The sequence below is a fragment of the Cynocephalus volans genome, chromosome X, assembly GCF_027409185.1.
Source record: "Cynocephalus volans isolate mCynVol1 chromosome X, mCynVol1.pri, whole genome shotgun sequence".
Taxonomy (NCBI): domain Eukaryota; kingdom Metazoa; phylum Chordata; class Mammalia; order Dermoptera; family Cynocephalidae; genus Cynocephalus; species Cynocephalus volans.
In genome coordinates this window covers 48,886,722-48,900,480 of record NC_084478.1, presented here as the reverse complement: position 1 = coordinate 48,900,480, position 13,759 = coordinate 48,886,722, and the positions used below count along the sequence as shown (strand labels likewise).

Genomic DNA, 13,759 nt, shown 5'->3' with positions numbered 1-13,759 from the left:
CCCCATTCTCCAAGAGCTAGTGTGTCTTGTGTAAGCTGTTGTTAAACCATGATGACTGAGCCCTTGTTTGGTTTTCTTGAAGACACAAGTATCTTTGGGCACCTGTGCTCAGTGGTCAGGTATTCTGGTACCCTTAGATGCTTCATAATTGCTGTACATAACTTATGATTAATTTATAAAATGAAGTGGCAGTAGTGGCTTATCTCTAACATTCTCTTTCTATGTAATGAATCATCACTTGAACACCTATCCTCTCCTTTCCAACCTCCTTCCACTATGCCTCAATGAACAGCAACCCATATTTCTAACCTAACTACACACATAACCTGTTGAGCTTAGTCAAATTGCTTTGATGATTGCTTCCTTCCATTAAATACAGATTTGAGTTTTTATTTAATTGGGACATAGTTGATTGTACATATCTGTGGGGTACACTATTGAATATCAATACCGGTGTGAAATATGTGATGTTCAAATTAGGATAATTAATATATACATGTATGTATATAAATATATATATGTGTGTATATATGTATGTATGTATGTATATGTATATATACATATATATATGCAGTGTAATCAATTGTGTTATACAATGTCCTTATACAATGTAATCGATTTTTGTGGCCCTTTACCAATTCCTCCCTTACCCCCATTTCTTTACCACCCCTGGCAACCTCAGTTCTGTTCTCTTCTCTTAAAATGTTCAACGTATTCTTGTGATTGTTTTAGCTTTTTTTTTTTTTTTTCTCCTTATATGTATTTGTTTATTTCTCTTTCTGTGCTTGGCTATTTCACTTAACATGATTTTCTCTAAGTTCATCTGTGTTGCTACAGATAGCAGAATTTCATTGTTTATTTATTTTTTTATTATACATACATGTGGGGTACAATGTTGATTTGGAAAAGGGGCAGGGAGGGGGAGAGGGAAAGGGGCTAATGAAGAATTGGTCAACAGACACAAAGAATGATTTTATAGAAGACTAGAAGAGAAAGTGAAAGAGAAACACAAGTATAAGAAAGTAAAAGATAGGAAAAGATGAAAAACATAAAACTTTATTGCAAGGGATATAAAGGACCAGTAAAGCAGGTCCAGCATCCCTCTAATAGGAGGTTCAGAAAGACAGAATATAAAAATTAGAGAAAACTGAGAGAGCAAAATAGGAGAAAAGGAGGCAGGGAAGAATAATTAAAAGATTATTTTTTTAAATGAAAGGACCTATTGAATGCAAAGCCGATGGAATGATGAAAAAGATCCCCACACTCAGATTTTATTTCAACAAATTTCTGAATAGAAGAATAGCAGAGAAATGGGAACCATAAAAGAATTCTGAGAGAATGGCACATTACTCACAAAATATTGCACTTCTCATCGGAAACACTGGATGAGTCCAGATGATGGGGTAATATCGAGACATTGAGGAGGGAGTTCAAATACTAACAAATATGTATTTACTTGGAGGTCTCTTCTTAGCCTGAGAGTCCATGATCCACATATTCCAAATCAAAAAATGATGCTGAATTACATTATAATCTGGACAAAGTCTATCTTTATTCACAGTTTTTTGATTGTGGGCAACTTCTTTCCCAAGGCTAGCAAGGCCACCACACTCCTCTAGAACTGCCTTTCTCCAGGCAGTACCCAATGATGTGAATTGTTTCTCACTTTTCAAAATAGTAAAGTTTTAAAAATGTAACAGCACTCAACTCTGTCAGGAAACAACCAGACGGACAATGTACTTCATTAGTGGGGTTACAGTATAGAACACTTATTAGAAAATCATCCAAGAATGTATTCTAAAGAGACTTTAAGTTTATATTATTTGATTCAATGATCCCATCTCTGAGAAACTTCCTATTAGTATCCAGAAATGTCCACTACCATTTATAAACAAATGTATTCATTTCTACACTTGTACCAACAAAGAAACATAACAAAATAGCATAAGTAAATGCCCCCAAATTAATGTGAATTGGCAAGCAAATAATGATGCATGAAAGCAATGACAACAAATTAGCAATCCCTACTATAGCAAAAAATATATAGAAAATAAAAACTAAAATCCCAAGTTCTATGAAAACAACAAACATCAGAACATTTTTCTTAGTAGCAATAATTCTGGGATGCATCCAAAGTGGAATAAAGAGTTATAGATGTGAAAATAATTAAGCATAAGATTCAAGTTTAAAGAAAAGTAAATTATAAAGAAAAAAATCGACGTTACATGGTTTAGAAAACACAGAAGTGGACAAACTAATCCAAAAACTTATTTGTTATATGAGACATAAAAGAAAACTATTGACACCTATAATCAATAAAATAAAATTAGAATTATCAATAAGCAAGAGACCTTAGCTTCATATAGGGGAATAAAAAACAGGAAGACTACTAGTCACAACTGTTGAATGAAGAATTTTAAATTGTCAATCAATCGTTTTTGCCCCAAATGAAAACGATTCATTAAAATGTACTCAAAATAGGTAAAATTTTCAGAAGAACAAATACCAAAGCAAAAATCTGAAAAGTTATTGCAAAATAACTTCTCTAAAAAATTCACTGGAGCCAGATGATTTTATGATTAAACCTGGACTTTTTAGGGTATCTGCTGCATTAATTTTCCCACAGTATGGTCAAAGATTAAATATTATCTAATTCATTATATAAAGTTGAAATTGCCCTTTAATTTAAAAACTGAGAAATATTACATACAGGAAAACTATTGACTTAGCTCACTCTTGAAAATAGAGCAAAAATTCTAAACATAGCTTGCCTACCTACATAGATCAGTATTCCCCCTGTGGTGACAGCAAGTGACCCCAGTGCTAAGAAAGGAAGTAGAAAAGCTCTGAAAACCCACTACATCAGCAACATCATAACAAGTGTGAGGGGCCTAAATTCCTCTCTAAGTTAACAACAGAATTAAGTGACCTGATATAACCAAAGCAGTCTAACTATTTTAGACATGCTGAGTAATAAAACAACACATGAAAGAAGGGAGGTAAATGTACTGTCAAAAAGGAGATGTGTCAAAGAAAAGTGAGCCCTCTCTGTTCCCTAATACCACTGTCTACCTGGCTATATTTAAGGCTGACAGTTTACTTATATAAAAATGTGTAGTTTCCAAAATTTTCAACTTTAAAAGGGCTTTTCCTACCCATAATTTACTCTTTCTCATTTCACAGATGAGGAAACTGAGGTCCAGATATTTCCAGTGCTTGCCTAAAATCATCAGATGTTTAGAAGAAATTAAAAAGTACATATATACCAAAGAATTGATATTTGCATCTTTGTACTCTTCTTAATAATCTTCTCATAATTTATCAGCTTAGAATAAATTATTTAATATTGTGTTTCACTTAAAATGATTCCAATAAAGAGATTTTATTTTACAATATGATTCAAAGAAAGGAATTTATAGAAATATGTAACTGTCACCTTATAGTTTCTGGAATAGAAAGTGAATGGGGTCTTTCAGGCCAGCCAAAGAGACTGAACCAGGTCTGAGCTGCATTTACAACCTTCTGAAAGAAATTATATGCCTTTGTTCCATTTTCAGGAGAAAAGAATTGTTCATTCTTCACTTCGTTTTCCGTAGACTGATCATCTTTCTTTGACGTTTTACTTTCATCTGAGTTCAAATTTTCATGTATTATTTCCATTCCTAAAAATCACATTTATTTGTAAAAAATGTTTGCTTGACCATAGAGTAAAATATTCTGTCCACTATTTCCATTTGTATGTAGACAAACAGAGCCCGTTCTACAAATTATTCTGTGCTCTCAAAAAAATTCTGAGTCAATTTACTTTATATTAAAATAAACAATAAAAACCTATTTATTTTCTATTACCCAATAGAAATGTTTTTAAAATAGATTAATTTTAATAAAGAAAACAGTTAAGTTTTTTCTTGCCATAATGTTAAGTGAAAACATTCCCCAAAGAGGAATCTTTCATTTTGAATCACCTAGATAAAATGTCTTGACAATTCTTCGGCTTTACTTATTAGAGAAAATTAAACAGCTGAAAAAATTATATAAAAAAATATTTACTTCAGATTCCAAACAGCTTTTTTTCTAAATCAAGCACATCAATAAAACAAAACATTTTTGAGCAAAGAAAAATTTTGAGGATACAAAAAGATCTTTTTTTTTTTTCCTCAATAATATCTGCTTATGTAATGGCACAACCATATACTCACTAAAATCCTCACACTATTAAACTTCGTTTGGTCCATTCAATAAAAAGGAAAATTTTCAGTATTACCCATATTCAGAGAAATGAATATTTGTACAGTTAATTGCAAATTATGATATCGAACTCACATACTTATCTGTGTTCACCTCTTTCTAAGACAGGCAAACTTGGATCCAGCTGGATAAGGAGGAGACAAACTCCTAGTTCTGCAGTTCCCGAACTGTGTACAGAGGGTAACTGAGATGTCACAGCAAATTTACAGGGGACTCACAGGATATTTAAAATCTTAATTAAATATTACTGCAACATCTGTTGGACAGCACATAAGCTACTACTCATAAAGTTTTGTACCAAAACACTTGGAACTATGTGATACATCTTTTGGCCTAGGGAAAAATACTGAGAATCTAAGAGTGCTACGAACCAAGAACATTAAAGAACCTCTACTATTGAAAACAGATGACCCACTTAAGACTAATGACAAATTCATGGTTTTCTTCATAAATTTCTTGTTACCCGAAAAATCCTACCTTTTAAATTAAACGATACTTTTAAATTAAATGGTATTAAGCACTTCATATAATGGACCGGAATTGTGAAGTGCACTATATATTTGTCATATACCAACAAACAAGTTTCGTCTTGCAAGTTCAGCGCCATTAAATTTAGTAGTGGTGGATGCCTTTCTCACTGAAGCAGGAGAGAGTAATCCAGCATCCCTGGGGGGAAGTAAAACATTGTCTCTAGTCTTCACAGGACTTCTGTCTGTATCTACGATGACACATCGGATCTTAGTAAGTCAAACAAGCAATTGTGGAATTCACTATCACATTACAGTATTTAACCTGAAACATATATATATATATATATAAATACACACATACACATGTGTATATATGTATATGTAACATATACATATATGTGATATATATATAACAAAGTAAAAGAAATATATATGTATATAACAAAATATATATATAGCAAAGTAAACTAAATATTCATTATAAATCATATAATATGTCAAATAAGAAAACAACATAAAAGGTGACACAGTTTTCTAAATTGAATGAAATGTATTTGACAACACAGTTGTTATGGTACATCAAAGTTACTGGAGAATGAACAATGTTCAAATTTACCTTAAACAGGAATATATAAAACACATGAAACAGTTCTACACCAAAAAAAAAAAAAACCTTTTTAATTATTATACATGGTGTTCAAAATAAGTTTTAAGAAAAGAATCACCAAGAAAAGCAATTTCCTCCTAGTTAATTCTCTGAAATGACATCACTGCTTGGTTTTGAGCTGATACCATTTTGCACAGATTTCCATCTCTACTTCAGTTAGAGTTGCTGTATATACATTAGAGTTTGCCACAGTGGGAATCTTCATACAAAGGCAGTGCTGACCACGAAAAGCCAGCACATGTGACCCGAGGCCAGACATCAAAATACATAATGTAGTTTTTCAATTAAGCATATGATCTATAACAAATTATTAATACTGCCTTACTTTAGGGTATAGTTAATGTATTTTAAGATTTCACCTGCATTGAGCACGTCATACTCTAGTGCACAATAGCTAAGTGTGTAGGTTTTGAGGTCTCACAAATTTGGTTAGATTTTCGTGGAACAAGCTGTTCACCCTCTCCATTACTTAGAGCCTTAATCTGTAAAGTGAGGTCTATAAGGGCATCTAACTGAGAACTGTTGAGAAGACTAACTGAAATAACAAGTGTAAGGCACGTAGCAGGATACTATATACCTGGGAAGCATCAAATGTACATTAAAAATTATTATACATATTTCTAAAGGTATTTTGGAATATCTAACAGTCATGAGTTCTTTCTTTAAAAATATTTTCCCAAATGGATGCATTATTTTTAATCCATAGACTTCACACTCAAATAATTATCTAACAAATACAAAGACTTTATTAATTTTTTCCTTTTAAAGAGAAAATATTATTTATTGTACAGTAATTTTTCATTCTTTTCTGGAAAAATATGAAAATATAAAAGAGCAGCAAAGCAACTCACAATCACAGTTATAATGGCAATAATAATGAAATGATAGTAATAATAATATCTTCCAAGTATTTAGTCTATGAGTTCTCACAAAAGCTCTTTGAAGGAGATAAAACAAATAATATAGTATTCTGATTCTCTCTTTCCATGAACATGTTGTTAATGAAAGATGATAAATTTGAGTATCTGAGAATTAAAGATAAAATCATATGGCAAAACAGTGGAGTTAGAAAACAAAATTGAATTTCCATCCAGGTTCACTGCTATTCCCATTATGTTGTGGTATCTGAAACCTCCCTCCCCCTGCAAGTATATTAAAAGAATATAAAAATATAACATTAGGATTAGTCAATGTGTGTCAAAATTTTGAGATTATCTATCTATCTCTCATGTATCTATCTATATATCTCCACACTGCCAGCAGCTTATTTCATAAAGTACTTTAAAATATTTTTTTAAATTTAAATTTTAATTTTTTAAAAATATTTTACTTTATTTTATTTTGTCAATATACAATGAGGATTATTGTGGCCCATTACCGAAACCTCCCTCCCACTTTCCTCTCCCCACTCCCTCCCAATGATGTCCTTTCTTGTCGTATCAACTTCACGGAATTGTAATTGTTATGTCTTCTTCACCCCCACCCCAGTTTTTTTTGTGTGTGTGTATTTATTTATTTATTTTTAGCTCCCAAAAATAAGTGAGAACAGATGATATTTCTCTTTCTGTGCCTGACTTGTTTCACTTAATATAATTCTCTCTAGGTCCATCCATGTGGTCACAAATGGCAGTATTGCATTCTTTTTTATAGCTGAGTAGTATTCCATTGTGTAGATATACCACATTTTCCGTATCCACTCATCTGATGATGGACATTTGGGCTGGTTCCAACTCTTAGCTATTGTAAACAGTGCTGTAATGAACATTGGGGAACAGGTATACCTTCGACTTGTTGATTTCCATTCCTCTGGGTATATTCCCAGCAGTGGGATAGCTGGGTCGTATGGTAGATCTATCTGCAATTGTTTGATGCACCTCCATACCATTTTCCATAGAGGCTGCACCATTTTTCAGTCCCATCAACAATGTATGAGAGTTCATTTTTCTCTGCAACCTCACCAGCATTTATCATTCACAGTCTTTTGGATATTAGCCATCCTAACTGGGGTGAGATGGTATCTCAGTGTGGTTTTGATTTGCATTTCCCGGATGCTGAGTGATGTTGAGCATTTTTTCATATGTCTGTTGGCCATTTGTATATCTTCCTTAGAGAAATGCCTACTTAGCTCTTTTGCCCATTTTTTAATTGGGTTACTTGTTTTTTTGTTGTAAAGTTGTTTGATTTCCCTGTATATTCTGGATATTAATCCTTTGTCAGATGTATATCTTGCAAATATTTTCTCCCACTCTGTTGGTTGTCTTTTTACTTTGTTAATTGTTTCTTTTGCTGTGGAGAAGCTTTTTAGTTTGATATAATCCCATTTGTTTATTTTTCCTTTGGTTGCCCATGCTTTTGGGGTCATATTCATGAAGTCTGTGTCCATTCCTACTTCCTGAAGTGTCTCTCCTATGTTTTCTTTAAGAAGTTTTATTGTTTCAGGATGTATATTTAATTTTTTAATCCATTTTGAGTTGACTTTAGTGTATGGTGAATGGTATCGGTCTAGTTTCATTTTCCTATATATTGATATCCAGTTATCCCAGCACCATTTGTTGAAGAGGCAGTCTCTTCCTCAGTGTATAGGCTTGGTGCCTTTGTGAATGATCAGATGGCTGTAGTTGTGTGGTTTGATTTCTGGATTCTCTATTCTATTCCATTGATCAGTGTGTCTGTTTTTATGCCAGTACCATACAGAGCAGGGAGATGTTCAGCAGGGGAGGTGGAAACTCCGCAGAGACCACACACTCTGTGGTGCCGTAGCCTTGTGATCCAGCAGCCTGGCCTAGTGTGCACAGAGCGGGAGATGTCCAGCAGGGGAGGTGGAAGCTCGGCAGAGACCACACACCCTGCAGTGCCTCCGCTGCACGATCCAGCAGCCTGACTCAGTGTGCACGGAGCAGGGTGACATCCAGCAGGGGAGGCGGAAGCTCGGCGGAGACCACACACCCTGTGGTACCACCCTGTGACCCAGCAGCCCGGCCGAGTGCATGCTGACCAGAGAGGTGGCTCCCCGGAGAGTCCCAAGAACTGAGGTAACCACAAACGCAAGGGACTAGTGGCCAACTGAGCAGACACTGAGGTAGCCATACCAAATTGGCAACCCCAGCAACATCCTAATCAGACAATAGTGTCAAACCTGTGGACTGTGAAACCCCCTGCCACAATTACTAAACATCAAAGAAAAGATACCAGAAATATGAAAAATCAAGAAAGTACACCACCAAAGGGTAAACACTCTCAAGCTCTAGATCCTATAGAACAAGAAGCCCTTGAAATGTCTGACAAAGAATTTCGAGTGATAATTCTAAGGAAACTGAAAAATATTTTTTTTAAATATACTACTCCACAAATACCCCATTTCCTTGTGAAAATAAATAGCTGAGACATGACTTCCTGATGGTCTATAATTCAGATGATCCACTCTATAATATCAAATAAATACCTCTGTCTGTGAGACACTGTGTGAGGTACTCTGGACACAAGAGTGAAAAGAAAAGAGATGATTCCTGTTCTCACAAACTTCATGGATATCAACATCTAGAAAGGGACACAGATAACAGGTGGGTTAAGTCAAAATTTGGAAAGGGCCACGACAAGAGAATTGCACAGAGCTATGTGCGTACACCAGAGAAACAAAAAACCTTTGCATGCAAAGGCAGGGATCTTCCGTAGGTGTGAAGAGTGTGGTAGGGAAAATGCACCAGTCACAAGAAATATCCTCATTGAGGATCTAGATGCTGGAAGAACTCACAGAAGTTTAATGTGGCTTGAGAATAGAGGGAAAGATGTCCAGAAATGAGAGTGAAGCCATTGGCTAGGGCCATGCCACGTGGGGTCTTGTAGGCTTCATCTTACTTGTAATACTAGCAATAGCATTCCATAGAGAGATTCCACACATGGGAATTACAAGATCAGATTTACAGTTTATAAATATTACTGTGGCCACAGTGTGAAGGATGGTTTGTGAAAGGGAGGAACATAACAGGAGGCAGGAGAACAGTTTAGAAACCTTTGAAGTGATACTGGCAAGACATTATGGCAGCTAGAATGTGTGTAGTGGCAGTGGAGTGGGAGAGAAATGAACAGATTTGACACTTGTTTAGGCAGCAAAAGGGATAGGAATTGGTGGACTAGAGGTGTAGTGAGAGAGAGAAGGCACTCAAGGATGGCACTCAGGTTTCTGGATTGGGCAGCTGGATGGACTGAAGGTGCATCGTGGGGTATACAGAAGGTGGAGAAAATTTCAGAAAGAGGAGATTAGGTTGGGCCATGATGTTTTTGGGGTGCCTATAGAGGAGTACAATGAAAGGATCCAGAATGCTGTTAAATTCTGCTTTCCTGAATCTCTCAGAGGGATCTGGGCTAAAGATATAGCCCATGAATTATAACTGAAGTCATGCAAGGGAGAAAAGAAGAGGGGATCAGAACTCCCATTGACACAAAGAATTTAAAAGTACAGATACAGGAAGTAGAACCCATGAGAGATGCTCAGAAGAAACAGAGAGGTCAGAGGAGACCTAGACAAGTACGGTATGTAGAAGCCTAGGGAGAGTTTGGAGAGAGACAGAGAATAGTCAACAGTCTTAGCTGTGCTCAGTACTCATATCACCATTTAGTCAATGGCAGTATAACTGAGGAATGCTTCTTTCTCACTCCTGAAATTTCTTTCCTGTTAAAGGTAACTGAGGTATTCTAATTGCTTCATTTTCTCTGCTACTTTTTTCCCTCTCTATGAGACAGTAAGTGATTCATCTGACTGGTAAATTTGGGAAGATTAAATATGGGATGCATAGCCTGAGTCTGCCCTTTATGCTCTTTGGGGATAAGCTTGTCCACTGAGAATACAGTCTCCTTTCTCCTCCCTGCTGTCTTCCCAGACACTCACCCAAAGCAGTTAAGGAGGCAGAAGTTGAAGGGCATGAGTAAGCCATGATATTTAATTAGGTGGGGTCTCTGGGTAATGGGATTCAGATAAGTGAATGGCCTAAGTCAGGAGAGAGCCTGGCTCCTGGCCTTGTGACAAGAATAAAAGCAGAGATGACAGTTTTGAATACAAGCTTGAAATGTGGAAGTTCAAAGTGTTAATGCCTGATGGTCTCTATGTCTTCTGAAAAGTTAGAAAAAGTCATCCCCTGAGATTGAGGCATAACCAGATCTTATAGGTTTCATAAGAGTGATAAATATTTGAAGAAGCAAATGTAATATAAGGGAAAACTGGTTAAAAACACAGAAAAGATTTTCAATTCAGCACTGAAAATTAAGGCCTTGACAAGCTAGACAGGCAGGATTTTTTCCTTACTCTCCATCCTTTCTCTTCTCTGGGACTTAGTCCACCAATCTTCCTCCTTTCCCTTGTCTTGCATTTCATACAACTATCTGCTCTCTCCCTTCTTCTCTACTGTTCTTAGTTTCTCTCACAATTTCTCCTTCAGGAATTCCAGGCTGGCCTACTGACCACTCTCTGTCCCACTTTAACTCCTCTCACATCTCCACAACTCCTCCCTTTCTAAATCACTGATACCCAAAACCCATAGAAGGTTCCCAGTATAACAGAATAAAGGGCTCAGCGGTATGTCCCTGAACCTGCGTTTCCTGCCTCATGTCTCCCATCACACGCCCATGCTTCTGCTTTATGGCCCTTTGCTCAAATCATCCCTTTCAAGATCATCATTGCCAAATTCTACATAAATTTCACATCTTCTACAAAGTCATTACAGACTCACAACATCAGCAGTAACCTCTGCACCACCCCCACATGTACAACACTTCAGTTGACTCATATAGAGAGCTCTTAATTTAATCTTCTTTGTATTAATTTATTTATGTATTTTTCACTAGATTGTCAACTTTTGGAATTAACAGACACTGTCGTATTCTATTCCCAATGATAAGCACAGCTCCTGATAATGGCAGGTGCTTAATAAATCTGTTCATTTTAAATTCACTTTATTTCTATTTGTCAGCTTTACATAAAAGACCTATACAGTGAGGGAGAGAGAAATCAGTCAGATGTAACTTACCAATCTTTAAAATAACTTTTTGCTTTTTGCTTATCCAGATGAATTGCTATATATAGGTATATAGTAAGAATGCAGTTTTCTGCTGTTACAGTAACTGGAAGTGAAAACCTAAAAGTGAAAATTTTGCATTTTAATAAAATATAATTTTCAGTTGTAGCAAATACAACAAAATATTTTTGAGTATTCCAGATGCCATTAATGATGAAGACATGAATTGTTCATCATTATTTCTTTCCACCTACATTGTTTTTGTTAACCACCTACTATATCTGCCTTAATTGTTTTTAAAATGTTTACTATTAAAGCTTTTAACAGAGACTGTAAATTTCATTGTCAAATATGCTCTAGCACATAGCTTATAACTGTGCAGGTTCAAAAACACAGATTCAGGAAATTTTAGAGCTGAAAGGGCCTTAGACTTAATTTATTCCCATTCTTCTACACAAGCCCTTACAAATGGTATGCAGCCTTGGACATCACCACTAGGCAAACATTACCAGGATGACACTCACAAGTCACAAACAGCCTATTTTATTCATATCTGGAGAGCTATAACTTGAGAAGTTCTGTTCCAGAGCAACACAGAACAAAACCTGCAATCTGACCCCCATTACAGTCCTTCAAATATTTAAATATAGAAATTATATTTTCTCTAAGGTTTCTCTTCTTCAGATTCCAAACATTTAGAACATTTAAGGGTTCTTTCTACTGCAAGGTATTCAAATCTTTTATATACCAGTCTCATTTCCTTAGATAACCTTTTGTTTTGTGCTTGTCTTTCTTTAAAGGTGTCTGAGAAATAGAAGTAATACTGCAAAAGTTATTCAACCAGTAGAGAGTACTATTGTCTTCCATAATCTGCATACTCTATTTTATGAAAGTACTGTGAAATTGTGTCATTATTTTTACCAATCAAAAAATACTATTAGATTATATTGGGGCTTTCTACCTTATGTGGCAACTTTGTCCTTGTGTGTTGCTTTGCCTCCCACGGATTTGTCACCTCTTTTCTCCTGGGTGACAGAGCCACCAAAGATTCTCAAAGCCCATCTCTTCTGAGCAGTGAGAAGCCCCGAAGGGGTTAATATCCCAGAACCCTCAAGAGCGAGGCATTCCTTCCATTTAGGAAATTAACCATGAATTGGTGTTCTCTTCCTGCACTTATTCTCCAGACCCCTGAGTTACAAGAAGAGACATAGTTTTTAACATGTTTGACAATAGAAGCTGGTAACTTTCAGTAAATACAAGTCAGATGACATTCTATTAGGCAATGAAGTGATCCACCAACAAAAGCTTGATCTACCAAACATTCCTTCTCCCTCAGCACCTTCCCTGTATCTTTACATATTAATCAGTAACTTGTCTGTCTATGAACCAGCAGCCTTGCTGTGTTACAACTCTTTATCTTACAACAGAGACTAAATAGCCTGGGGAAAATTTCCTATTTTTTGTAAGGTCAATATTTGAAACTGCAAGGCTTTGGAAAACCAGGCCCTGTGAAGTACATTTGCTTTATGCATACTTCACACTTGTGCAACTGATTTTCTAATTTTTAAAAAATTTTGTTACTGAAACATATTGATTGTACATATTTATGAAGTACAGAGTTATAATTCAATACATGTATAAAATGGGTGATGATCAATTCAGAGTAATTAGCACATTCATCATTGCAAACAATGATTTCTTTGTGATGTGAACATTTGATCTCCTGTGTTTTAGTCATTTGACAAAATGAAGCAAATTATTTTTAATTATAGATGTCTAGCTCAACTTTACACCAGTAGAACTTATTTATAACTGCTATTTTTTTTAAAATCTATGCCACTGTAATATTATCTTATTGATTTCACCTTCTCATTATTAAGGAACTTTTACTCTTGAAAATCCCTGTACCATATTAGCCCTTACATCTAGTTTATGGTCACTGGCCAAGATAAAATGTTAAAATGCCATGTTATAAGCCATGTTACAGCAAGTAAAACATAGAATTAAGTAAAATTAAGTAGAAGTTCATAAGTAAAGTATAATGAGTTGTCAGGGGCATTAAGGGTAAACATGATACATGTAATTGAGTGATTTCCACCTCAGTTCTATATATATTTTTCAATTAGAAAATGCATTATCTTTTTCTCTTCATCAATTGATATGTATTGAAATTTTAAGTAAAATACACATCCTCAACATTGTCTTTTTTAACCATCCCTAATCACTCTGTTCTATGGATCCTAAGCACATGCATCAGATTGTCCTATTCAGGATTAAATTGTATGTCTATATGTAATTGTTATTTTATATGATGTCTTTCTTAAAATGAAATTTAAATTTCCTTCATAGCACAAATCAGTACTTCT

At 35.2% G+C, this 13,759-nt stretch overlaps 1 protein-coding gene across 1 annotated transcript in view; it reads right to left on the bottom strand.

The window, feature by feature from the left end:
- The window catches only part of LOC134367978 (cilia- and flagella-associated protein 47-like), a 1,412,159-nt gene that overhangs the window by 334,710 nt on the left and 1,063,690 nt on the right, over window positions 1-13,759 (bottom strand). Inside the window, 3 exon segments of the mRNA XM_063084614.1 lie at window positions 3,431-3,662; window positions 4,820-4,977; window positions 11,430-11,513. Of these exon segments, the coding sequence (XP_062940684.1) occupies window positions 3,431-3,662; window positions 4,820-4,977; window positions 11,430-11,513 (474 nt within the window).